Source organism: Tamandua tetradactyla, chromosome X (genome assembly GCF_023851605.1).
Source record: "Tamandua tetradactyla isolate mTamTet1 chromosome X, mTamTet1.pri, whole genome shotgun sequence".
Classification (NCBI taxonomy): Eukaryota; Metazoa; Chordata; class Mammalia; order Pilosa; family Myrmecophagidae; genus Tamandua; species Tamandua tetradactyla.
In genome coordinates, this window is record NC_135353.1 from 120917689 (window position 1) to 120945668 (window position 27980).

The window sequence follows — 27980 nt, forward strand, 5'->3', positions numbered from 1 at the left end:
CAACTCTCTAGGTCACTTTGGGAAGAATTGATATCTTCACAATGTTGAATATTTCAACCGGTAAACTTAATCTATCTCTCCATTTATTTAAGCCCCCTTTAATCAACTGATGTTATTTGATAATGTTTTCACGGAAATATTACATATATATCATGTATATTATGTTAGGTTTATTTCTATGTACGTTAAATTTTGGATATTTTGGGAAAATGATGACTTTTTTCTTATTTTCTTTTCTGGCTGCTTAGCACTAGTATATATTTGGTAAGCATTTAATCAGTACCTTTTCTGTTGCCAGGCTCTGGCCTAATAATGTCCCATCTGCACCCCTACCACCCTCCTGTCCGCCCCTTTTATCGCCCCGCCCTGTGACCTTAATCCCTCCAAAGCTGTGGAAGGAGAGAGGGACTGTATACAGATGGCCTTCAATCTCGAAAGGAAGATGTCGGAATCCGAAGGCTGGAAAGGTGAGAGCAGCTTTCCACCCCCCTGTAGATCCTTGGGACAAACCTGGACCCTGCTCCACCCTCAGCCCCTCTGCCCACCCCACCCCACCCCCGCTACCCTCTGGAACTCCAGCCCTGGGGAGGCTTTGGGGAACCAGAATCACATCCCCCTGTTCCCAGCCCAGCCAGCCCCGAACAAAGCCCCAACCCAATCTGAGCCCTCATGCTCAGCCTTAATTCCCAGTTGAAACCCAACCCCAATCCTGGCCTTGAACTATTTTAGCAGTCATCTCAACTCCAACTCCAAATCCAGCCCCAAACTTAACCCTAACCAACCATAGGACAAAACCCTATTAGAGTTCAAACCCCAGCCTGAGCATGAGCTCTAAATCACCTAACCTCGACCCCAACACCCGGAGGTCAATACTGTTAATGAGTGAATCTCTGACTTTTCCAGAAAGAATATAGCCCTATTTTTAAGGTCAAAATTAGAGAAAGAGAACACACACTTGATAGCAGTGGTAAGTCATGAAGGCTTGAAAGTGAGGCTGCTTGCCTCCCAATTCAATCACCTCATCAAATCCCTTAACCTCTCTTTTTACCTCAATTTCCCAATCTGCAAAATGGGAATAAGACTATGTGCCAGGCATTCTTCTGAGTGCTTTAACCATTTAATCCTCAAACAACCCTTAGGAGGTACTCTTAGTATCATCCTCTTTATATAGATAAGAAACTGAAGATCAAAGAGGTTACATAATTTTCCCAAGGCCACACACAGGTACCAAGTGGTTGAGTCAGGATTTTAATTCATACATCTTGTCTCCTCCAAAGCTGGGGATCTTAGCAAGGTCAGCCTACTGCCTCCTGGAGGCTGAAACAAGGCCAAAGGAATTGGAGATGGCTTTAGCTGAAAACCCAATGCAAAAAGGAAAATCCTACTCAAAACTCAACTTCAACCCTAACCTTGATCCGAATCCTAATCCTAACTCAATTCATATTCCAAATCCTAACCATCAAACCTCAAGCCCACTCCGCCTTCACCTATGTTTAAACCGAACCCCACCCCAATCCAAAATCTACCCCTCAAATTTAATCCTAAAATTGACTCCAACTGTAAACTTAATCCCACCCCATGCCAATTTAAACTCTACTCCCAACTCTAATACCAAATCCTACTTCACTTGAAAACTTAATCCCAACTTCACTCCTATAAAAACTCTCACTTTACCCCCTGCCCATCTTAATCCCAACACCAATTCTTACCCCTAGTCCTCTAATCCTCAATCCAGGTTTTCCCATTCTCCCTAATTTTACATGCTCTTCTCTCCTTCCCTCAGACAGAAGGATGGGATCAAGTAGGAGGCAGCCACAATTGCCCCAGTACCCTGTCCCTCCCTAACTCGGTTTCTCTACACAGAAACCACCCCAGAGCCCTGTCCAGCCAATGGGCCTGGCCCTGGTCCCGAATGGGGGCTGTGCCCTGGGCCCCCAGCCGTGGGAGGAGAAAGCTGCGAGGCTTCGGGCCTGGATACCCCTAAACGAAGGAACCAGCACAGCAAGCACAAGACGGTGGCAGTGGCCAGTGCACAGCGGTCACCCAGGGCCCTCTTTTGCCTCACACTGGCCAACCCCCTGCGGCGATTCTGCATCAGCATCGTGGAGTGGAAGCATCCTGAAGGGCCAGGGGCAGGGATCCGGGGCAAGGGTCACCAGAGTACCAAGAGCCGAGGATTGGGTCAGGGCAAGAATGGAAGAAGGCAGAAGGTCAAGAACGAGGTCAGAGGGGGGGAGTTGAAAACGGCGAAGGTCACTAGGGGATCAAGAGTCATGGATTGGGGCGGGCCACAGTGGCTCAGCAGACAGAGTTCTCACCTGCCATGCCGGAGATCCAGGTTCAATTCCTGGTGCCTCCCCATGCAAAAAAAAAAAAAAAGAGAGAGAGTCGTGGATTGAACCAGCGAGAGTTGGGAATAGCTAAGATTTTCAGGACCTTGGGCAGGGGCTGGGACTATAAGGGCAAGTCACCTTGGGATCAAGGGTCAGTATCTGGGGAGGGGACTACAAGGGGGTGGTCTGAAGCCATTTTGCCTGGATCCTTGACTGTGTCCACTTGAGGCCCTTCGATATCCTCATCCTGCTGACCATCTTTGCCAACTGCGTGGCCCTGGGGGTTTACATTCCCTTCCCTGAAGATGACTCCAACACCACCAACCACAACCTGGTGAGGCCCACCCAGCCCTCGACCCAGGGAGACATCCGCCCAGTAGAGCCACCCTTCAGGCTTTCCAGCCAAGCCTCTCTGACACCTCATTCCAACCCAGCTCCACCGGGACTCCTGGCCACGCTCAACCCCACCCCACCCCCAATACCTCCCCAATTTCCCTTCCCGCCCCCAGGAGCAGGTGGAGTACGTATTCCTGGTGATTTTCACAGTGGAGACGATGCTCAAGATTGTGGCCTATGGGCTGGTGCTCCACCCCAGCGCCTACATCCGCAACGGCTGGAACCTGCTGGACTTCATCATCGTGGTGGTCGGGTGCGCGCCCACAGGAGCAACCCATCCCAGGGCGCCTTCCCACCCCCGGGCCCAGGGAGGCCGCTGCCATGGACTGCCGGCATTTGGCCGCTGGAATCAGGAACGGTGACCTCGTTCAAACCGTTTGCCTTTCCCGTTCCAGAGGGACCCGAGCTTTTCCAGGGAGAAGGGAGGCTTGGAGGAGGGTCCCAAGGCCTGAGCCCTCCTCTTGGTCCCGTGCTTCCCCCCTTCAGGCTGTTCAGTGTGCTGCTGGAGCAGGGCCCGGGACGGCCGGGGGACACCCCGCATACCGGGGGGAAACCGGGCGGTTTTGATGTGAAAGCACTGCGGGCATTTCGGGTGCTGCGGCCACTGAGGCTGGTGTCCGGGGTCCCTAGTGAGTGACGTGCCCTACCCAGGGGCGGGAGGTGGGAAGTGGGGAGGGGGCTGAGCAGACGCCGTCTCTAAACTCCGCCCGCCCCCACCCCCTGCAGGCCTGCACATTGTGCTCAATTCCATCATGAAGGCGCTGGTGCCACTGCTGCACATTGCCCTGCTGGTGCTCTTTGTCATCATCATTTATGCCATCATCGGACTCGAGCTGTTCCTCGGACGCATGCACAAGACGTGCTACTTTCTGGGATCGGGTCAGCCAGTCCACCCTTCCCGGGACAGGCCACGCCCCTTCCAAGGTTTCCTGGGCCCCCACTCCGTTCTCAAGGAAATCCACCCAAATCCATAAGACTCCACCCACGGGCCAAGGTTTTGCCTCCTATCTGACTCCACCTTCCACGACTGGTGCCATATACCCACAAGCCCTTCAAATTTACCCTGGGCCGGGACCTGGCCCAGCTACACTCTGGCCCCGCTACACTCTGGCCCCACCCTCTTTTCAAAAGATTCCCGCAAAATCACAGGGCTCCGCCCCCAGACTCAGCCCAAGATTCACGGGCCCAGACCCCCAGATCCCGGTGGGTGGGACCCAGAATCCTGGCCTGGCAAAGTTGCAAGTTTTCCCAGGTAGGCGGGGTGGGGGTGGGGGGGGTAGGGCTGGCCTTGATTTAGAAACCTAGGACCCTGACTCGAACTCCAGGTAGACGGGACTCCAGGGCAGCCCGGGCTGCAAGTGGGCGTGGCTCGGGGCCCCCAGCTCCAGTCTCCCCGCAGACGTGGAGGCGGAGGAGGACCCATCGCCCTGTGCGTCTTCCGGCTCTGGTCGTGCGTGCACCCTGAACCAGACTGAGTGCCGTGGGCGTTGGGCAGGGCCCAACGGAGGCATCACCAACTTCGACAATTTCTTCTTCGCCATGCTGACGGTCTTCCAGTGTGTCACCATGGAAGGCTGGACCGACGTGCTCTACTGGGTGAGGTGGACGGCGGGCACATGAGCAAGGGCTGCCCAGCCCCGGCGGGAGTGGCTGCGTACCTTGAGTAATGCATTCCCCCTTTCTCCCCAGATGCAGGATGCCATGGGGTATGAACTGCCCTGGGTGTACTTCGTCAGCCTTGTCATCTTTGGGTCCTTCTTCGTCCTCAACCTTGTGCTGGGAGTCCTGAGTGGGTGAGAGGCCTAGACCTACCCCCCCACCACGCACACAAGGCATATATACACTGCCCCCACCGATTTTCTGTGCCTGGCAGACTCTTAGGCATCCTTCAAAACCACCTGAAATACGCCTTCATTCATTCAGCCAGTATTTATTGAGCATCAACTGTGTACAAGGCACTGTTATAGGAATAAACGAGACAAAAATCCCTGCCTTTGTTCTAGAAGGGAGAAACAGAAAATAGCTACATATTCAATAAGTATATATGCATGCATACAGGTATACAGTGTCCTAGGAATACATGCCATGGAGAGAAAGAAAAGATAAAGATCAAGATTGTGTAGCAAATTTTGCCATTCTAAGTAGGGAGAACAGGACCCATCTCATTAAGAAGGAGGTATTTGGGGAGGACCATGGTGGCTCAGCAGGCAGAGTTCTCCCCTGTGATGCTGGAGACCTGGGTTTGATTCCCCGTGCCTGCCCATGGGGGGAAAAAAGAAGATGGTATTTGAATAAAAACGTGGAGATGAGGAAGTGAGCCACGTAGGTATCTAAGGGGTGAGCATTCCAGGCAGAGAGAACAGCCAGTGCAAAGGATGGAAGCACCTGTCATATTCAAAGAACAGTGAGGAGGCCAGTGTTACTGGAGTGGCGAAGGCCAGAGGACTGGGGCAGTTCCCCCACCTAGCCCTCTGACCTGCCTCCTCAGGGAGTTCTCCAAGGAGAGGGAGAAGGCAAAAGCACGAGGAGACTTCCAGAAGCTGCGTGAGAAACAGCAGCTGGAAGAGGACCTGCGGGGCTACCTGGACTGGATCACACAAGCTGAGGAGCTGGACATCGAGGACCCCTCAGCAGGCGGCAATTCCGGTTCTGTGGCTGAAGAGGGGCGGGCCGGCTGCCATAGGCCACCCCGATCTAGCCCATTCCCTGTTCCACACATGCCTCAGATATGGGCTTCGTTCTTGAGACCCAACCCTAACCTGTGACACTCTAGGCCTTGTCCCCAGTTATGGCCCAGGACAAAGAACTCGGCCCCGGCCCCGGCCCCAGATACATCACCAGAACAAAGACTCCAAATAATCACCCCATACCCCCAGATGTGGCCGTAACCCTGTCCCCAGGCCAAGTTCCCTAACTGTCTCTTCTGTCCCTGTAGAGCCACCGCTGGCAGAGTTGACCCATAGGAGGCGTGGACATCTGCGCTGGTTCAGTCACTCCACACACTCCACCAGCAGCCATGGTGGGGGTCCAGCCAGGCCTGGGCAGGGTGGGGGGTGGGCAGAGGAGAAGCCAAAGGCAGCATCCTGGGATCTTCAGATCCTGACTTCTGTCCCCACCCTGCCCACAGCCAGCCTCCCAGCCAGTGACACCGGTTCGATGACAGAGACCCCAGGGGATGAGGATGAGGAGGAGGGGGCCCTGGCCAGCTGTACACGCTGCCTGTGAGGGTCCCCAGCCCTTGACACCTGACCCCAGCCCAGAACCCAGTCCTCACTTCAGTCTCTAACCTTGACCTCAGCCCCTGATCTCTAGCCCCAGCCCCTGACTCCCCCTCAGCCTCTTATGACCCGCCCCCCCACCTCCCATCCTCCTCTTTTCCAGAAACAAGATAATGAAAACAAGGGTGTGGTAAGTTGGGAAAGCTGTGTCACTCCTTGAACTCATGACCTCCGAGCTCCCCATGTCTGCCAGTCTGCCTATCTGAGACACACACACACAGGGCGGGCTTAGGTAGGTGATCTCAACTGGCCGGCTCCGCATTCCACTTCCTAGCCGCCGCCTCCACCGAGCCAACCGGGGCCTGCGGGTGCGCTGCCGGCGGGCTGTGAAGTCCAACGCCTGCTACTGGGCCGTGCTGCTTCTGGTCTTCCTCAACGCGCTGACCATCGCCTCCGAGCACCACGGGCAGCCTGTGTGGCTCACCCAGACCCAGGGTGCGACTCCCAGCCTGCCAGCCCTCCCCCATCCCCAATTCTGTCCATCTCAGAAGCTCCTATCTGGGCTCTCTACGGGTCTCAGACCCCCAAACACTGCCTTCCCATCCAGATAAATGCAAACAGCCTCATTCTGTCCCATCCCACTTCTGTAGTGCCCGCAGTGTGCACCATGCTTGCTTCTCAGCGTTTTACTCAATTTATTTTCACTCCAACCTTATGTGAATGAAGCACTAAAGCACAGAATACTGGGTACCAAGGCACAGAATGGTTGACTAATCCCAACTATTGAGTGGCAGAGCCAGAATTCAAACCCAGGCAGCCTGGCTCCAGAGTCAGGCTCTTATCACACTATCTGGACGAGTTAACCTCACCATGCCTCAGTTTCCCCATCGACAAAATGAGGGTATTAATTGTATCCAGTTCGTGGGGTGGTTGGTTGGATTAAATGAGTTAGAACATTGCCTGACCCACGCTAGGTACTTTATAAGTGTTAGCTCTTATTATTATCCATTATAACCTCAACCCCAACCTGAATAATGAATACACTTCTAACCCCAACCCTCAAACCAACCCCAGTCCCAACTAAACCCCAGATCCTAACTCTACCCTTTAATTGGGGTCTTCCTCGTCTCAAAGACTGCCCCCATCCCAAATCTGCCCCAGCTCCAAGCCCCTCAAAAACTTCATCCTCTCTGACTTACAAATTCACCCCAATCCCTAGTTCTACCTCTGTCCCAGCCTGTGCCTGGCCCAATGCCAACTCCCCCAGATCATCCCATGGTCTCTACCCCCCTCCCATTTCACCATAGAGACTAGCAAACTCAGTCACCCCTATTCATCTCCCCAACAGAGTACGCCAACAGAGTGTTGCTTTGTCTGTTCACGGTCGAGATGATTCTCAAGTTGTATGGTCTGGGCCCCTCCACCTATGTCTCCTCCTTCTTCAACCGCTTTGACTGTTTCGTGGTTTGTGGGGGCATCCTGGAGACCACTCTGGTGGAAGTGGGCGCCATGCAACCTCTGGGCATCTCAGTGCTCCGATGTGTGCGCCTTCTCAGAATCTTTAAGGTCACCAGGTATGTATGTATGTGAGGTGGGAGGACTGGGGCCACAGACATAGCCCCAATTGTCCCGAACCCAGCACCAATGATAACTTCATCCATATCACCATTCACTTAGCAAACACGCATTAAGTACTTACTGTGTGCCAGGCAACCTTCCAGGCCCAAGGAAATGCTAAGACTCAAAGTAGACACAAGTTCCTGCCTTTGTGATAACCACAGTCCTTTGGGGAGGTGTGTCTACTCCATTTCCACCGCCTTCCTCAACCTCAACCCCAGCTATAATATTATCCCCAACCCCATCGCCAAACTCAACTTCATTCCCATCCCCAACCCCCACCCATAGCACCATCTTTGCCCCAACCTCCCACCACAGTATCATCCACAAGCCCATTTACAACCCTAATGCCCAAGCCTAAGCCCAGCCCCACCTCCAACCTCATCCATAACTCCCAGCCATAACCTCATCTCCATCCCCATCACTAACCACCAACTATAACTTCATCCTCAATCCCCAACCACAACTCCCACATCCCTAATTCCTAACCATCACCTGTCTCCAACCACAAGCCTATTTTTATCTGTAATTCCATATCAAATCCCCAACGATCAAGCACAGCCCTTTATAAAATGCATACTCAACCCTGCCCCCAACTACAACCCTAATCTCATCCCCATCCCCAGCTTTATCCCAACTCTCAAACACAACCTTATCCCCAACTCCTTCTCCAACTCCAAATACTCCCCAACCCCTAACCTGAGTTTATCCCTAATCCAAACCGCAGTCCAAGTCCCAACCTGAAACCCAATTCTAGCTCTACCAACTTCCAACTAAACCCCCATCCTAACTTTATCTCCTGTTAGACCCAATGCCAACCCTAACCCCAAACTCTACTTTCCCATTACTTCTTACTCTATGTCTCGTCCAACTCCAAATCACTTTCAAACCTGACACCAAACCTCATTTTAACCCAGTCCACCCCAATACAACCCAAGCTGGAGCCCCTGCCCTGGCTCCTAGCTCACCAGAGGACATGCCATCAACTCTGACCCCTTCTATCTCTGCTGCAGACACTGGGCATCTCTGAGCAACCTAGTGGCATCCCTACTCAATTCAATGAAGTCCATTGCATCGCTGCTGCTTCTCCTCTTCCTCTTTATCATCATATTCTCCCTGCTTGGCATGCAGCTGTTTGGGGGCAAGTTCAACTTTGACCAGACCAACACCAAGCGAAGCACCTTTGACACCTTCCCCCAAGCCCTCCTCACCGTCTTTCAGGTGGAGCCTGGAGATCCTGGCATGAGTGGGTCAGGGGACCCTGGGATGGGGGAAATCTCAAGAGCTTCAGGGTGATCTTCCACCTCCAGATTCTGACAGGCGAGGACTGGAACGTGGTCATGTATGATGGTATAATGGCCTACGGTGGCCCTGTCTTCCCAGGGATGCTGGTCTGCATCTATTTTATCATCCTCTTCATCTGTGGCAACTGTATCCTCATAGACTTTGGGGACTAGATTGTGGTGGGGTGAGGGTAGATAGGGGAACTGGGGGTCCGCAGGCTGCCTCTCCATCCCTTGCAACCTGAGCTCACCCCAGACATCCTGTTGAATGTGTTTCTTGCCATTGCTGTGGACAATTTGGCCAGCGGAGATGCAGGCAGTGCCAAGGACAAGGGCAGGTGAGGCCTGACTCCACCCCCAAGACAGTGACCCCCTGGAACCCTTGACCAAAAACCCGCACATAAACATTCCACACCACCAGAAATGCCTCCGGCCGCACTGATAATCCCTGCCTCCAAATACAATCTGACATTCAGCATTCATTCAACATACATTTATTGAGTACCTCCTTTGTGCCCAGCCCTATTCTAGATGTCTGGTAAGGATCAAGGCAGACACAATCATTGCCTTCGTGGGGCTGACATTTTAGTTGGGGAAAGCAAACAAAATTCAAACAGGTGAATATAAGAATCTTAAATAGTGAAGAAAGGAAAGCAGAATTAAAGGATATAGAAAAGTGAAGATTGCTGTTTTGGTTAGGGCAGTTAAGGAAGTCCTCCAAGAGAAGGTGACTTTTTAACTTTTTATTTTGAAGTAAATTCAAACTTACAGGACTGTTGCAAAATAATACAAAACCCATACAGAGAGCTCTAATATACCCACCCCCAGATACCCAGATCCATCAACTTTTAACATTTTGCCACGTTTGCTATTTCTTTTTATCTATCTATCTATCTAGCTAGCTAGCTAGCTATCTACCTTTCTATCCATCCGTGCATCATTCATCTACCAATCCATCCATTTAACTACCCATCTATCTACCTATCTGTCTATCTATCTAAATCTTTCAGAGTAGGTTGTATACATCATGCTCCTTGAACACTTAATGCTGCCATGTACATTTCCTAAGAACAAGGATACTCACTTACATACCACCTTTAGTGCAGTTATCAAGTTCAAGCAATTTAATAGTGATAAAAAGCTTACAGTCTATATTCAAATTTTTCATATGTCCCAGTAATGCCTCTTTGAGCCTTTTCTCCTCCTTTGCTAGATCCCATCCAGGATCATGCCTTTAATTGCCATTGTCTCTTTATCACTCTCTGTGTGTGTGGCAACATATACGCAACTTAAACTTTCCCATCTCAACCCCTCCCAAGCATACCATTCAGTGGTATTAATCACATTTACAATGTTGCAGTACCCTCACCACCATCTGTTACTAGAACTTTCCAGTCACCCCAAACAGAGACCCCCTACCCATTATACATTAACTCCCTGTTTCCCCCACCCCTTGCCCCAGCCTCATAAACTGCACTCTATTTTCTGTCTCTATGAGTTTGCACATTCTAGATATTTCGTATAAGTGGAATTATGCAAATACCTGTCCCTTTGTGTTTTACTTATTTCACTCTACGTGATATCTTCAAGGTCCATGCACGTCATCACGTATATCAGGACTTAATTTCTTTTTAAGACCAAATAATATTCTATTGTTTGAAGATACCACATTTTGTTTATCCATTCATTTGCTGATAAACATTTGTTTGGTTAAACCTTCTGGCTATTGAGAATAGTGTTGCTATGATCATTGGTGTACATATCTATCTGAGTCCCTGTTTTCATTTCTTTTGGGTATATACCTAGAAGTTGAATTGCCGGGTCATGTGGTAGTTCTATGTTTAACTTTTTGAAGAACCACCAAACTGTTTTCCACAGCGGCTACACCGTTTTACATTCCCAAGAACGTACAAAGGTTCTATTTCTCCACATCTTGGCCAGCACTTACTATTTCCCTTTTTTTTAAATAGCCATTCTAGTGTATGTGAGATGGTATCTCATTGTGGTTTTGACTTGCTTTCCCTAATGGCTAATGATGGTGAACATCTTTTCCTGTGCTTATTGGCCATTTGTATGTCTTCTTTGAAAAAAATATCTATTCAAGTCTTTTGCCCATTTTTAAAATTGAGTTGTTTGACTTTTTGTTGTTGAGTTATAGGAGTTCTTTATATGTTTTGTATATTAAACCTTTATCAGATATATGGCTTCCAAATATTATCTCCATTCTGTAGGTTGTCTTTTCACATTCTTAATAAGTATGACCTTTTGATGTACAAAAGGTTTTAATTTTGATGAAGTCCAACTTATGTTTCCTTTCGTTGCTTGTGCTTTTTAGAGTATATAAATCCATTGCCTAAAACAAGGTCCTTAAGATATTTGCCTATGTTTTCTTCGAAGAGTTTTATTGTTTGGGCCCTTATATTTAGCAGAAAGTGATATTTGAACAGAGACCTGAGTGAAGTGAGGGAGTAACCATGCAAATATCTAGGGGAAGAGTATTCAAGGCAAGGGAACAGCAAGTGCAAAGGCCCTGAGGCCTTTGGCACATTCAAAAAACACCAACTAGATCAGTGAGGCTGGAGAAGAGTGGGCAAGGAGGAGTGTGGTAGGAGGTGAGCTCAAAGTGGGGCGGGGAGTGGGGACAAGGGAGACCAGATCAAATGCCTTATGAGCAATGGTGAGGACTTGGGTTTCTGCTCTAAGTGTGGGGGGAGCCACAGAAGGGCTCTGAGCAGAGGAGGGACAGGACCTGACCTAAGAGTTAAAAGGATCCCTCTAGCTGGTCCTGAGAAGAACAGACTGTGTAGGGCGAGAGCAGATGCAGGGAGGGTCAAGGGGACCCAAGGAAATTCTGTTCTGACTGCAGTGACCCTCTCAGTCGTGCCCGTCTACTGCAATCCTCAGCAATCTCTCCCCCCACCCCACAGGGAGAAGAGTACTGAGGGGAACCTCCCACGGGAGAATGGGGCATTGGTGAGTTAGAAACCTGAGTATTGGCTACACCTCCCACTACTACCAATACCTGTCTGTGCTGGTCTTCAGCTCCCATCTTCTGCCTATTTGTCCCCCCATTATTGTATCCCTCCAGTACCTCCCCTGCATCCATCCCCTGAGGTCGCCCCCACTATCGAGAACCCCCATTCCCTCTCCCCAGGTGCCTGGTGGGGAGAATGAGGAAGAAGAGGGTGCAAAGAGTGAAGAAGCAGGCAAGTGGACAGGGCCAGGTGGAGGAGGCATGGGACCTTGGAGACAGAGCCCAGGCAGAGCTCCTGACCCCTAAAACCCTCCTCTCTGGGGAACAGCCTTTTCCAAGATCATTTTGAAAATAACAGGCTTGGTGTGTGTCCAAAATTGGAGATATTGAGGTTAAAGAAGAGAAATTCACCTTTTGTTTTACTGTAGACCTTCTCAGAACCTTTATTATAAAACAATGCACGTGTGACTGTGATGATGGCAATTTTCTTTCAATACGCATTTGCTGAGCCCCTTCTGTGTACCAGGCACTGTCCTAACTGCCGGCGACACCGCAGTGAACAAAACAGATGAAAATCCCTGCCCTAATGAGCTGACATTCCGGTGGGGGTGGGGGAAGCAGATGGGGAGAAGTTATTGGGTGGCAAGCCCTGTTCTCGGTGCTTTACATAACTTTTCTCAGTTAATTATCTCTTTCTGCCTTCATCTTGGAGCCAGGCATAGAGGAAGAGGATGAAGACGACGAGGAGGAAGGGGGTATGGGGCATGTGGAACTCCTGCAGGAAGTTGTACCCAAGGAGAAAGTGGTACCCATCCCCGAGGGCAGCGCCTTCTTCTGCCTTAGCCAAACCAACCCGTGAGTGCTGAGGGCGGGCAGGGGCTAAGGCAAGAGGGGGCTGGGGCAGATGAGGGGCCGTGGGGCAGCCAAGGTAAGGGTCTCCCCATATCCCACCGGCCACAGAGGGGTGGGGTGCATGGCCCATTGCAACAGCGCCAAAACCCATATCCTCAGGATCTCCTAATCAACTGCAGAGTACTGGGTTCTGACTGTGACCTCCTTTCCCCCAACCCCCCCCCCCCACCGCTTCCCCAGGCTGAGGAAGGCCTGCCACTCCCTCATCCACCATCATATCTTCACCAATCTCATCCTGGGGTTCATCATCCTCAGCAGTGTGTCCCTGGCCGCTGAGGACCCCATCCGAGCCCACTCCTTCCGCAACCACGTGAGCCTGTGGCTGGGGGCTGAGGGCAGCACTCCCAAGGGTGTCCTACTGGAGGAGGAAGCTGTGCTCAGAGAGGTCAAACAGGCCAAGGGTACCCATGCGGCTGGGTAGGGGAAGAGGACCCCCGATTTGAACCTTATTCTCTTGGCTTATACAGACGTCCTTGATAGGGAGGGGAAAAGGAAGGGAAGGTGGAACGGATGGAAGGACAGCAAAACTTGCATAGAGAGGGGCACACACATGGACACACACTTAAGATCCCCCTCAGCCATGACTCAGTGGTTCCCCCTCTCTCCTACACCCCCAGATTCTGGGATACTTCGACTATGCCTTTACCTCCATTTTCACTGTGGAGATTCTATTAAAGGTGACTAATGGGTCCCGAAGGATGTCCTCACTTGCCCTAACCCGCAGCTCTGTTCCCCCTCCACAGTCCACTTCCCCATGGCCCCAGCTTGCCTCTAATACTGCTTCCTACCCACCTCCCACTGCCCCCTCTCCTGTCCCCATCCCCTCCTCATCCTACCATCCCCAGCTCTGGGGTCTAGCCTGATGTCCTCCTGCCCCCAGATGACGGTGTTTGGGGCCTTCCTACACCGTGGCTCCTTCTGCCGAAGCTGGTTTAATCTGTTGGATCTGCTGGTGGTCAGTGTATCCCTCATCTCCTTTGGCATCCAGTGAGTGGCCCCACCCCCACCCCATCCCATTCCTCCTGGACCTGAGACCAGACCCAGACTGGGGCCTGAGAACTGCCTGCCCCCTTCCCAGTTCCAGCGCCATCTCAGTAGTGAAGATCCTGCGCGTCCTCCGAGTACTGCGGCCCCTCCGAGCCATCAACAGGGCCAAGGGACTCAAGGTAACCCTTAGCCCACCCAAACCCACGGGCACCAGGCCCTGCCCGGCCCCCAGGGCCACGATCGCTGATTAGACTGACCATTTGCACTGATGCACGACCAAGCAGCTTGACCCAATATGTAACGGCACATCTCTGGCCCACTGGCCATGTGTCCTGGCCCACGTTCCTTGCAAGTGGCCACATATCCCCAGCCCAAGTTCCCTAAGCCCCGTCCATGACTGGAGACCCTCCTCCCCCACTCCATGGGCACCTTGGCTGGTGGTATCCATTAGCCATATGTGCGGATGCCTGCAGCACGTGGTGCAGTGTGTGTTCGTGGCCATCCGGACCATTGGGAACATCATGATTGTCACCACACTCCTGCAGTTCATGTTTGCCTGCATCGGAGTGCAACTCTTCAAGGTGGGGGGATGGGGGAGGGACTGTGGAGGGAATCCCAGGCCAGGGTCAAGGCTGGGGATGGGAGGTGAAGGGTAAACATGCTTGACAAATGTCCTTCCCCACAGGGGAAGTTCTACAGTTGCACTGATGAGGCCAAGCACACTCCCCAAGAATGCAAGTGAGTGCCTGAGATCCTGCTCTCTACAGAGCCCAAGACCCCTCCCTAAAACCACAGAAGCCCCCACATCTCCTCAAGGCCCCTGAGACCCCCTAGAACTACCCCTCAAGAGCTGTAGAGACCTCCAGATTTCATCAAGGTCCCAGAGACCCCCAGAACTCCATGATACCTCCAAAATATACCCCTAGAACTCTCTCAAGAGCTGCAGAGGCCCTCAGATCTCAACAGGGCCCCAGAGATACCCCCTAGAATGCCACCAAGAATTTCAGAGGCCCCAGATCTCATTCACCAAGACTGTCTAAGTCCCCGTAAATGCCTCTCCAAATTCCTCAGAATTCCTACCCTCTTCTCCAGACACCCCAGCAGTCCATAACAACCCCCACCATCACCCCAGAAAGTCCCGGACTTCCCCCTTGAGACTCCTGAAGAGGTTAGTGGTTAAGAGCATGAGCTCTGAAGTTAGGCGTTTCTTGTTCAAATTCCACAGCCGCCACTTAGTAAGACTGGGTGCATTTCTTAACCTTACTATGTCCTATTTTCCTCAACTGCAAAGAGGGGGTGAAAAGAGTGCCCATCTCACAGGGTTGTGAGAAGTAAATGAATTACTACATGTAAAGTGCTTAGCACAGTGCCTGGCTTATAGTTAATGCTGAGAAATTATTAAGATTGCTTTTCCCTGAGTGGCAATGATGATGATGATGATGATGATGATGATGATGACAGCTAACACATATGGTTCCCATTCGAGCAATTCTAATTTATTAACTTATTTAATCTTTGCAATGAGCCATGGAATGGGTGCTACTAATAGGTGGGGAGAAACTAAAGCCCAAGGTCGTCCAACCAGGACCAGGATTTGAACCCAGGTTATCCAGCTCTACCACTATGCCCTGCTGCTACCATGCTGGAGACCCGAGTCCCTTTTTCACAGCTCCCTACCCCTATTCACCTAACAAGCTTATCTGCAACATCCACAGGGGCTCCTTCCTGGTCTACCCTGATGGAGATGTATCACGGCCCCTGGTCCGGGAGCGGCTCTGGGTCAACAGTGATTTCAACTTTGACAATGTCCTTTCAGCAATGATGGCCCTGTTCACTGTCTCCACCTTCGAAGGCTGGCCTGCGTGAGGGGCAGGACCCCAGGGCCTCAAAAGGATGGGCAGGGGACTGGGCAGTAGCCTGAGGGGTACTAGGTTGGGTTCCCTTGAGATTGGGGGAGAGCGTCTCCTGAGGATGTGATGAAGGTCTCTTGAGATTAGATAGAGGTTTCTAGGGACAAGAGGGTAAAAGAGAAGACTGAATGGAAGTCCCCTAGAAGCTAGCTGAGGATGCGCTAAGGACTTGGGAGGGTGGTCTCCAGGAATTGATTGGAAGTCTCTGAGGGATTTAGGTGGACGTCTAGAGAGGACTGGGTGGGATTTAGGGGAACTGGGTGGAGATCTGGCGGAACTGGGGTGGGAGGCTCTGAGGAGTTGAAGCAGGGGTTTCCAGAGGGCTATGCGGGTCTTTGGGTTACTAGTTGAAGCTTTCTGGGGAGATGGAGCCAGGTATTCAAGTTGATGGGACCAGGATTTAAAGATCTTTAGGGGCTCATGAGGATTCTGACGGAGATGCATAGGGTTCTCCAGGTGAATGGAAAGGGGAATTTGGGAATCTGTGAGGACTTAGGGGATTGGGGGTCTTTGAAGGTATGGTGGGGGTCTCTTGCTGTATGTATGGGGATCCCAGTGATTAGATCATGGGGACTTAGGGGTTTTTAGGGCACCAGAAAGGAGATTATGGGGTGACTGTGATGAATGGACTGGGGGTGGGTCTGAGGAGGGTGGGATATTCCCTTACCTGCCCCCACCTCTATCTCCTTACGATTCCCACAGGCTACTATACAAAGCAATTGATGCACATGCAGAGGACAAGGGCCCTATCTATAATTACCACGTGGAGATCTCGGTGTTCTTCATTGTCTATATCATCATCATCGCATTCTTCATGATGAACATCTTTGTGGGCTTTGTTATCATCACCTTCCGTGCACAAGGCGAGCAAGAGTACCAAAACTGTGAGCTAGACAAGAACCAGGTATCTCCTAATTCTTGACCTCTTACCCATGGCCACCAATCTCCACCCCCTTACCTGGGGACCTCGCTGCTCACCCATGTCCTGCACCTGTGTGCAGCGCCAATGTGTGGAATACGCACTCAAGGCCCAGCCACTTCGCCGCTACATCCCCAAGAACCCACATCAGTATCGTGTGTGGGCCGCTGTGAACTCTGCAGCCTTTGAATACCTCATGTTCCTGCTCATTCTGCTCAACACGGTTGCCCTGGCCATGCAGGTTCGAGCTCCCCATCCCACCCCCACCAGATATCGGGACCCGTTTACCTCTCATGATCCCTTGGGAACCATTAGGAATGTTTTAAGCTGCAAGTAACACAACTCCAACTCATGGTAGCTTATGTGATAAAGGCATTTGCCATACTTCCTCAAATCTAAGGCCAATAATTGGAAGTTGCATCTTGATTTCAGAGATGTTAGAATGTGAGAAGAAAAATGGCCAATGACAATTGTAAGTTGCTATCAATTGTAAAGTGTACCCCAATTTCAAAGAGTCTGAAATGTGAAAAGATGTGCATTGTGGAGTCAATGAAATATGAAAGTTACCTCCCAAAGCAAGAAGATTAGAGGTAGGCTATTTGCTCATTGCTCATCAGAGATCCAGACTATCCTTCTGGTCTTTCTACCCCACTATTCTTAGTAAGTTGGCTTCCATTCTCATGATTGTTGCTTCATGGTCACAAGATAACTGCCACAGCTCCAGGCATCAAGACCACATTTAAGGCAGAATAAAAGGAGGAGTGGTTGTACCAAGGGGCTCCCCTCTCTCATTTGAGCCTTTTATTGAAAAGCAAAATATTTTTCACAGAAGCCACCCAACCAGCAGCAGACTTATGATTATGTCTCATTAGCCAGAAGTGGTCTGGCCTAGCTGCAATGAAATCTTGGAAATCAAGAACTGGGCTTTCCAGCATCCATAATGGGTGGCTAATAGTGTGGAAAGTTCTAACAAATCACAGTGCTCCCACATCCCCAGACTCATCTCAGTCCAGGCCAGGGAAGATTTGGTTGATGGGGGTGGGTGTGTCTATCTCAGACTCTGACCCCACAACTGATTTTATCCCCCAGCATTATGAACAGACTGCGCCCTTCAACTATGCCATGGACATCCTCAATATGGTCTTCACTGGCCTCTTCACTGTTGAGATGGTACTCAAAATCATCGCCTTCAAACCCAAGGTACCCCCCAGCCCTAGATACCCACCCCTCAGTAGGTGGGTTTTTGGGGGGTGACCTTATTTCAGAGCTCTCAGGGAGCAACCATGAGGGAGTCATAAGGCTGGGAAGTAAAAGAGATCCAGGTGGAGGCCCAGTGTGTGGTCCAAGAGGGGCCTTGCCTCCTCAGTGCCCCCTTACCACCACTGCGGCCCCCTCCTGGCTTGCTAGCTCTGAGAAGACAATGCATTGCTTTCCTCCTGCCTACAGCATTACTTTACTGATGCCTGGAATACATTTGATGCTCTTATTGTGGTGGGCAGCGTGGTGGACATTGCCGTCACTGAAGTCAATGTGAGAACTGGCCTCTTCAATAACCCACTCTCCCCCTACCCAACTCTGCCCCAGGATTCTATTTCATATGGAGTGGTGGCTCCCACTGACATCCACCTCACTCTTGGCAGTGCTCCTCCTTCTAATTCCATCTCTTCTGAGTCCCTGTTGATATCCATCTTTTTTTTTTTTTTTGTGATATCCATCTTAGCCCCCTTCTACCATCTCCATCATTCCATTTTTGCAACCCCTCCACTGGATCCAACGTTTCCTAAAATGCTTCTCCTGTTATTTCTGTTATCTCCTCCATTATCTCTACATCCCTCTCCATTGGCTCCATTATCTCCACTGACTCCTGCTTTGGCTCCAACATCTCTTCCGACTCCTTCATTGGCTCCATTTCCTCCATCGACTTGATCATCTTCCATACTGGACCTTTCACGCCTGTCATCACCATTGACTGCACTGGTGGCTCCATCATCTCCTCCATTGGGTACTACATGGTTCTGTCACCTCAACTGGCAACAATGCTGGTTTTATATCCTCACTGGCTCCAATATCTCTCCTCCCTCATCTCCTTTACCCTCTCCTCTCCCTATCACCCCCATTACCAACTTTTTCCATGATCATCTTGATCTACTACCACATAACTTTCCCTTTCTTCCCTGGCATAATGACCTTACCATCTCCATCATTCCTTCTATCTGCTCCATCATATCTCACCCTGTTCATTTGGACATGTGTCCTCGTCATCTCCTCTATCACCTTTCTGGGCCATTTCACTCTCCAGAATGGTGGACATCTTGGCGAGGTAGCCCCTCACTTGGCAACAGGGACTCTGCCTCTTTTTCCACTCACCTACCCACCCAGCACTCACCCTCCCAACCATCTACCCACCCTCCATCCCTCCCTCCCTAGAAGTCCTTAAAAACATTCCCTAACTACCCTCAAGCCAGAGTTCTGAGATATTTGGGGATGGGGAGGTCTAAAACCTGAGACAAAGAAATAACTAGGGCAAATGTGGACTGAGCATACCCACCACACTCCAAACCCCAGAGCTCTGAGGACAGCTCCCGCATTTCCATCACCTTCTTTCGTCTCTTCCGAGTCATGAGGCTGGTCAAGCTTCTCAGTAAGGGTGAGGGGATCCGCACGTTGCTCTGGACATTCATCAAGTCCTTCCAGGTAAACTCCCTCCCCATGACTTTGACTGTCTCCTTGCCTCCACCTCACATCTCTCAATCTACCCCTTTATGACCCCGAGAACTACATTTCCCAGCTTGTCATACTCATCTCCAATTTACCATTCCTATTTTGTTCTCTCTTCTGGGCTTCCAATTCCCAAACTACCTCTGACCTCACTAACCCTACTATATTCCATTTAATTCTGTGCTGATGGGTAGACCACATATGTCAATTTGGGAGACACTGGTAGTCCTGGGTACTTGGGGGGATAGACCACATATCCCAGAGGGCCCAAGCCCTGGAAAGCAGTACATTCTCAGGCTTATACTGCCTGGATCTGAGCATCTATCCTCCCACCCCGCCCCCATAGGCCTTGCCCTATGTGGCTCTTCTCATCGCTATGATATTCTTCATCTACGCAGTAATTGGCATGCAGGCGAGTGGGGACCCTGGGGAGCTTCCCTCAGGCACCCCTCTGCTGTGGGTGGGGGTAGTTATAGCCCTAAAGTAGAGGTGGTAAGTGGAAAGACACAAGTTGGATGGCCCTGAGTCAGTCATCACATCCATGAAATAAGATCAGCAGTACCTGCTTCTCAGGGTTGTGGGAAGCCTGTAGGGATTAAGAAGTGTGAAATAGGTGGGAACATGTGGTGGCATGGGTTCATCTGTCTGAAAAAGCCCCCATGTACCCACAGATGTTCGGCAAAGTGGCTCTTCAGGATGGCACACAGATCAACCGAAACAACAACTTCCAGACCTTTCCACAGGCTGTACTGCTTCTGTTCAGGTGACATCCACCCTATCCCCTTCCACTTTGGTCCCCAGCATGTTCGCTGTTGCCCACACACCCTATCTAGGCCCCAGAATGCCTAATCTATGGAAATGACATGGCAGCATGGGACTCATATTGCCTGAGACATTTTCTGGCTGTGATCTGAGGGGTCTTTTAGCCTGTCCTCCTTTTCTGGCTGGAAGATGCAGCCCCGTCTTAGGTTTCAGTGCCCCATTGGTAAAATTCACACATGCCTGTCATCAACATGGCCACGTCAGCTGTTAAAATATTAAAATGCTATATGTGCCAGATGTAGGCTCTGGTGAGAAGTGGAGCATCTCCTTGCTCTCCCCAGCCCTCACAATCCCATTTGCCATGACTCCATAACCTCCCCTCCAGGATGCCAACCCTGTGTGACCCTCAGGTGTGCCACAGGTGAGGCATGGCAAGAGATAATGCTCGCCAGCCTTCCTGGGAATCGGTGTGACCCTGAGTCTGACTTTGGCCCTGGTGAGGAGTTTACCTGTGGGAGCAATTTTGCCATCGCCTATTTTATCAGCTTCTTCATGCTTTGCGCCTTCCTGGTGAGAACCATTTCCTCACACCCCACCACCACTGCCATAGGGGCTGGCTCTGAGGTGTTCAGGGGATGTCCAAATGAGACAGAGAGGCCAGATCTTAAGGGTGGGTGGGAGGGCTGGGCCTGATGACAAGGTCAACCCGGGGACTCAAACTCAGTAACCATATAAGCTCAACCCAGTCTCATGCCAACCTCCCAAGATCCTGCTCCTAAGCCCCCTTGCTCACTGGTCCACAGATTATAAATCTCTTTGTGGCTGTGATCATGGACAACTTTGATTATCTAACCAGAGATTGGTCTATCCTGGGCCCTCATCACCTCGATGAATTCAAGAGAATCTGGTCTGAATATGATCCTGGGGCCAAGTATGCCACCTAACCCTGACCTGGGATCCTGGGGGTGGATGTAATATACTGCCCCACACAGTCCCCCATTACTCAACCAATGGATGCCCCAAGATTTTCACGTCCCTGTATGCTGCCCTCCCCAACTGCTCTCCAATTCTTCCCTAGTAGGATGTGGAGTGAGGGAATGGGGGAGGGGGTGATGAGCTGTTTGGGCCTTGAAAAATGGCTAGAGGAGTTATCACCAATCTAAGGGTCACCTCCCCACACCTCCGCTCCTTCTCCACCTGCGCCAGGGGCCGCATCAAGCACTTGGATGTGGTTGCCTTGCTGAGACGTATCCAGCCACCACTGGGATTTGGAAAGCTGTGTCCACATCGTGTGGCCTGCAAGGTCTGTGTACCTGTCCATTCCCCAGGCCACCGAGAGGGCCGTCCACCACATGGCAGGGTGGGCAGGAACCCTGCCTTGGATGGCAAGGGGGTGTTTGGTAGTATCCTTAAAGGTTTCTGCCCCGGAGCTTTCATGCCTACATACCCAGCATTTGCCCAGAATGGGTTTCATGTCCCTGGTGTGTGCAGAGACTCGTGGCAATGAACATGCCCCTCAACTCGGACGGGACGGTGACATTCAATGCCACACTCTTTGCCCTGGTTCGGACGTCCCTGAAGATCAAGACAGAAGGTGTGAGGTCATAGGGCAGGAGCGGGGGGGGGGGGCGGTCCCTGGGGACGGTGTGGGGTGCAAATTCATTGAGTGCTGGGCCCACCCATCCCTCTGAACCTCAGATTACTTTGACCTGTTCAGGCTTGTTTTCCCACCTGCCCAATGGGGACAGTATGTTACTGAGGTAGAAGTTTGGGAGGCCCCCGTCCAATAGTGGCGGGGCAGCTTTGAAGGGTTCTTCCTATTGTGTCATGCCCCACATGCTCCCCCAATGCAGGGAACCTGGAGCAAGCCAACCAGGAGCTGCGGATTGTCATTAAAAAAATTTGGAAGCGGATGAAGCAGAAGCTGCTAGATGAGGTCATCCCTCCTCCTGATGGTGAGATAGTCCCACCCCAATTCTTTGGCCTGCTCGTGAATGTCAGATGATTGCTCACCACACCAAAACCAGCACTGGACAGCGGGTGGGGTGGGGTGGGTGGTAGGTTTACTCCATACCAGTGGGTAGGGAACCCTTGTGTAACCTTATCTCCTCTCCCTTGTCCCCAGAGGAGGAGGTCACCGTGGGCAAATTCTATGCCACATTTCTGATCCAGGACTATTTCCGCAAATTCCGGCGGAGGAAAGAAAAGGGGCTACTAGGGACTGAGGCTTCCCCAAGCACCTCCTCTGCCCTTCAGGTTTTCAAGGCAGGGCCTGGCATGGGTGGCGGGATTTGGAAGCATTGTATTTGGGATGACCTCCTTCTTTATCTCATGCAACCCCTGTCACAGATGAGAAGACTTAGGCTCCATGACATACAGAAGGTCAGGGGTAGCCTAGGGGCTCCTTCCCTCACCTTACTCTCCTGAATGGAAAGCAGGCTCATGCAGGGGGAATTTAGATCCTGAGCTGTCCTGCTTCCCTTTCTTGCCACCCCCACAGGCTGGTCTGAGGAGCTTACAGGACTTGGTTCCTGAGATCCGGCAGGCCCTCACCCAGGCCCATGACACAGATGAGGAGGAGGAAGAAGAGGCACAGGAGGGAGAGGAGGAAAATGAGAAGGACCCAGAAACATGCAAAGTGAGGACAGCAAGTTCTCACTTCCCCAGGAACTCTTTAACTGTAAATTACCCCCTCAACCCTTTGAGTGACTTTGACACTGGCCTTGAGGAGGAGTATCCCAGAGAAGACCCCTCTGCAATAGAAAAATATTCATTTGGTACCTACCATCTGCTGTTGAAGGACAAGACCTAGATTCTGCCGTGAAGAGCTCATGGACCAGTGGGGGTGAGGGGTGCTACATGACCAAGTGTCTTAGATATAGCATGGATAGAACACTCAGTCCTGTTGACTTTCCGCAGGCTCCAATGGACTCCCAGCCCCCATCTCACCACAGCTCCATGATTTCTGTGTCTCTGGCTGTTGGGGACAGACTCCCAGATTCGCTCTCCATTGGACCCAGTGATAACTCCAAGCAGTTCAGTGTGCTCCAGGCCGGAGCCTACACCCATAGGTACTGTCAAGGGTCTGGGGGAAATTTGTGGGGCTAACGGGGGGACTACTGTATGGGGGTCATTCAAGGAGCATAGGAGGAGAGTCTTGGAGGGGAAATTTGGAAAGGATGGAGGGGATCCAAGGGCTCAAGTGGGAATAGACAGGAATATGAGTCAAATGAGAAAGGCAGCATGATTTAATGTGGAACTCACAGGATTTCAGTTCAAATCCTGGCATTGCCATTTGCTAAGTGACCTCGGGTTACTCAATTTCTATGACCTTCATTTTCCACACCTGTAAAAGGAAGATGCTAAAACTTCTTACCTCATAGGATAATCAAAGGATGAGATGAAGTATTGCAGATCAAGTGCCTATCTTTATGCAGCCTCCTCCTCCTCCCTTTCCTCTCTACATCTCCATTTCTTAGGCTGGCAAGCTAAGCCTCTTCAACAGGCTAATTTGTTTTTAATTTTTTTATTGAGAAAAACTTTCACACATACTTTCTATACATAGTGTACAAGCAATGGCTCACAATATCATCACATAGTTATGTATTCATCACCATGATCATTTTTAGAACATTTGCATCACTCCAAAAAAGAAAAGAGAAAAAGCTCATGTATACCACACACTTTACCCCTCCCTCTTATTGACCACTAGTGTTTATGTTACCCAATTTATTTATCCTTTCCCCCATTATTTATTTATTTATTTTTATCCATATTTTTTACTTATCTGTCCATACCCTGATATAAGGAGCATCAGACACAATCATATGGTCACATTGTCAACATTACACCTTCATAAAATCATCTTCAAGAATCTAGGCTACTGGAACAAAGCTCAACAGTTTCAGGTACTTCCCTCTAGCTACTCCAATACACCATGAACTGAAAAGGGATATGCATATAAGGCATAAGAATAACCTCCGGGATAACCTCCCAACTCTGTTTGAAATTTCTCAGCCACTGACACTTTATTTTGTCTCATTTCTCTCTTCCCCTTTTGGTCAAGAAGGCTTTCTCAATCTCTTGATGCTGTGTCCAGCTCATCCCGGGATTTCTGTCCCACATTGCCAGGGAAATTTATACCCTTGGGAGACATGTACCACGTAGGCGGGAGGGCAGTGAGTTCACATGCTGAGTTCCACAGACTAATTTTGATTGTTTCAAAACTGAGGGTTCTTCTGAGGCAAAGCATCTATTCAAAAAAAAAAAAAAAAGCCAAGCACAGAGAATAAAAAAGTATTTGCAAAATCCCCTTGAGGGACTGGGGAGAAAGAAGGAATAATCAACTTCCCCACCTATGGAATTCCTGGTATTCTCACACGCAATGTGGACAACCAATTCAGTAGGCCGAGCCCTCAGTCTTGAGGTTCGCCCCGTGAAGCTTATTCCTGCAGGAGAAGCTAAGCTTATTGAGAATTATGCCTAAGAGTCGCCCCCAGAGAATCTGTTTTGTTACTCAGATATAGCCTCTCTTTCTAAGCCAACTTGGCAGGTAAACTCAATGCACTCCCCACCTTACATAGGGTATGACTCCCGGGGTTGTAAATCTCCCTGGCAACATGAGACATGACTCCTGAGCTGAGCCGGGACCCAGCATCATGGGATTGAGAAAGCCTTCTTGACCAAAAGGGGGGAAGAGAGAAATGAGACAAAATAAAGTTTCAGTGGCTGGGAGATTTCAAACAGAGCTAAGAGGTTATCCTGGAGGTTATTCTTATGTATTATATAGATATCCCTTTTTAGTTTCTAGTGTATTTGAAAAGCTAAAAAGAAATACCTGAAACTGTTGAACTGTATTCCAGTAGCCTTGATAACTGAAGACAATTGTATAACTAGATAGCTTTTACAGTGTGATCATGTGATTGTGAAAACCTTGTGACTGACGCTCCCTTTACCCAGGGTATGGAGAGATGAGTTAAAAATATATATATAAGGACAAAAGAAAATAAATAAATAGAGGGGGAAAGGGTAAAAAAAAATATTGGGTAGAGTGCAATACTAATGGTTAATGAGAGAGAGGGGTAAGGGGTATGGGATGTATGGTTTATTTTCCTCTGTCTTTTCCTTTTTCTGGAGTGAAGCAAGTGTTCTAAAAATGATCACGGTGATGAATACACAACTATGTGATGATATTGTGAGCCAATGACTATACACCTTGGATGGACTGTATGGTGCATGAAGCTATCTCAGTTTTTAAAAAAAGTCAAACAGGTATCTAGGAATGAAAACTGAGATTGTGCAAAACAGTGATGCAGAGCAGCGTGGCTTAGTGGTGGTCAAAGCTTGGAGTGTGGAGGGGAAAGATTACCTGGATTTGAATCTTGACTCTGCCTTTTATCACCTGCTTGATGTAGGTAAATCATGTAATTTCTCTGGGCTTCAGTTCCTCCAGCAGTAAAACAAGCATAATCATAATCCCCACTACCCAGAGCTGTTGCAAAGATTTAATGATTTAATACCTTTGAAGGGCTGATCATAGAGCCTGGCACATGGTAAGAAAGAACTCGGTAAATGTTAATGGTTATTTTTATTATCATAATTATTCGAAAATAATCCCATCTTATATACAAAGGCCATCAAAAATGTTTCTGCTCTCCAAACCACTCACCCAACTTCTGGGAATTTGCTCTAAGAAAATAACCCAAAGTACAGAAAAGATTTGTGTGCACGATTATTTAATGGCAATATTATTTATAATTTTACAAAAGAGTAAAACAAGGTTTCTAGGAATAAGTGAATGTTACACTGCATCACAATCATCAGTCTGTTATAGTGACATGATACATTTTTTAACAAAATAGGAAAAGAAACTTTGGCTACAATGTTAAGTGAAAAAAAAGTAGAAACAGGCTACAAAGTTATATTTATCCAATAATCTCAACCATTCATACAGATAAGCAGTTAAATAGATTGGAAAGTAAAAAATAAAAACAAAAATAAAAGTCCTGTTTTTCTGTAGGGGATGGGGCACAGGACAAGAGGGACCCAGGGTCCCAGGGACAAATGTTGGGTAGATCTGGTCTGCCTAACATACCTCACTTTGTCCAGGAGAAGCTCGGAGGCTCTCATTTTCACCATCCCAGAAGAAGGAAGTTCTCAGCCCAAGGGAACCAAAGAGCAGGACAAGCAGGAGAAGGAAGAGGACATCCCCAAACCACCCTCTGGCCAAGACACGTAGCCTGAGTCCACGAGTCGGGTGGGAGGGCAGGATTGACGGGCCCATCTCCCACGCCCAGCCTGAAGCTCATCCTCAGCCCTCCCTACCACACAGGCTCTCCTATCTAGACGAGCAGGCTGGGACACCCCCGCGCGTGGCCCTTTTGCACCCTCCTAGACCACAGAGATACATGAATGGGCATCATACTCCACGCCGCCGTCTGCTGCCCCCTACGCCGGCAGGTGAGAGCAGAGGTGGATCCTAGAAGCTCCCCAAAAGCCCGCCACTGGAAAGGTCCTGGCATCTCTCATACCCCCGCTGGGAAGGTCCTGACGTCTCCCTTTGCCCCCGGCACCTCACCCACCTCCAGGTCGGAAGCCTTCCTTTACCATCCAGTGCCTGAGACGCCAGGGCAGCTGTGAGGATTTACCCATTCCGGGAACCTATCATCGTGGGCGAAACTCAGGGCCTAGCAGGGTGCAGGTGAGGTGGGGGCGGGGGGGGGGCGGGGAGGGGATGCTGGGATCTGGAGGGGTGGGGGCAGTCCAGGCTGAATTTATCAAATACCCTGCCAGGCCTTCCTTAAGAACTGGACAGATATGAATGCTCATGACGCAAAATCTTCGTAATGCTCACTCTAGCTGTGAAGCGGCTCCTATTGTTACGCCCAGTTTACAGATGATACTGCAGCTCAGAGAGGCTTACCCAAGTGACAGAACTGAGATTTGAACCCAGGCCTTCTATGTGTTTCTATAAACTCAAGTCTGATTTATACCTGTTCAGTTTGATTCTGGTGGTGGAGTCCAGGGTAGGCGACAGGGGTGAATACCAGGCCCTCACACCCCACCCAGCAATCACCGCCCTCTGGTGTTTATTTTGGCCCAGGGTTCCTGGGCGACTCCTCCTCAGTGGGGTCGGCTCCTGTACGCCCCACTGTTTTTGGTGGAAGAGGGTGCAGCAGGGGAGGTATACCTCGGCAAGTCCGGCACGCCGCTGCGCGCCTTCACCCGTCTGCAAGTGCCTGGAACCCACTCTGACCCCAGCCGTGGCAAGAGGGGCAGTGCTGACAGCCTGGTGGAGGCTGTGAGTTCAGAGGGAACGTGCACCAGAGGGATGGGGCGGAAGGGGAGGGAGTGGGAGCTTGGGGAGGAAGAGAAAAGGGGTCCCCAGTTCCTGTGTTGGGCATGTAGATAGCCCATTGCGCTGCGACCTCTGCCCAGCTGGATGTATACACCTCGGTGCCCGCCGATTTCCCCACATGCCCTGAGGGGAGCGCCATTTATCCACACTAACCCCCCATGTGCACACTGCTTTGACCCCATGCTCTACCCTCTGTCAGTTCTGATCCCATCTGTGCCCTCCAGGTGCTCATCTCCGAGGGGCTGGGCCTCTTTGCCCGAGACCCGCGCTTTGTGGCCCTGGCCAAGCAGGAGATCGCAGATGCATGCCGCCTGACACTGGATGAGATGGACAGCGCTGCCAGTGACCTGCTGGCACAGGGGACCAGCTCGCTCTGTAGCGACGAGGAGTCCATCCTCTCCCGATTCGATGAGGAGGACCTGGGAGACGAGATAGCTTGTGTCCATGCCCTCTGAATGCTCATCCTTCTTCCACCACTGCTCAATAAACCTCCTGCCCTGCTCTCCCCAGAGGGAGAGAGACTTGGACCACCCCCGGTTTTAGTGTCTTTGCACTGGGAGCTTGGGGCTGTGCAGCAGCCCCCACATCCATCCA

At 50.4% G+C, this 27980-nt stretch overlaps 1 protein-coding gene across 2 annotated transcripts; it reads left to right on the forward strand.

The window, feature by feature from the left end:
- Positions 1-442: 442 nt before the first annotated feature.
- On the forward strand, positions 443-27841 carry CACNA1F (calcium voltage-gated channel subunit alpha1 F). Of its 2 annotated transcripts, none has more exons than XM_077145853.1 (49): positions 443-467; positions 1864-2113; positions 2562-2667; positions 2843-2982; positions 3216-3358; positions 3456-3608; positions 4129-4325; positions 4419-4522; positions 5218-5437; positions 5667-5748; positions 5857-5950; positions 6111-6137; positions 6282-6442; positions 7296-7521; positions 8578-8785; positions 8875-8995; positions 9104-9185; positions 11775-11820; positions 12002-12053; positions 12205-12237; positions 12538-12676; positions 12914-13043; positions 13351-13410; positions 13614-13720; positions 13812-13899; positions 14194-14301; positions 14406-14458; positions 15436-15582; positions 16333-16534; positions 16632-16790; positions 17639-17749; positions 17996-18079; positions 18849-18869; positions 19115-19243; positions 19614-19679; positions 19939-20030; positions 20440-20599; positions 20833-20960; positions 21236-21332; positions 21521-21623; positions 21883-21984; positions 22155-22285; positions 22530-22667; positions 22949-23100; positions 26138-26263; positions 26361-26488; positions 26617-26729; positions 27132-27329; positions 27611-27841. In XM_077145853.1, exons 1-49 carry the CDS (start codon positions 443-445, stop codon positions 27839-27841), a joined length of 5973 nt encoding a protein of 1990 aa, XP_077001968.1. The 2 variants fall into 2 exon arrangements, with proteins under 2 accessions (XP_077001968.1, XP_077001970.1); XM_077145855.1 differs by having other exon boundaries at positions 5218-5375; positions 5665-5748.
- Positions 27842-27980: the final 139 nt, after the last annotated feature.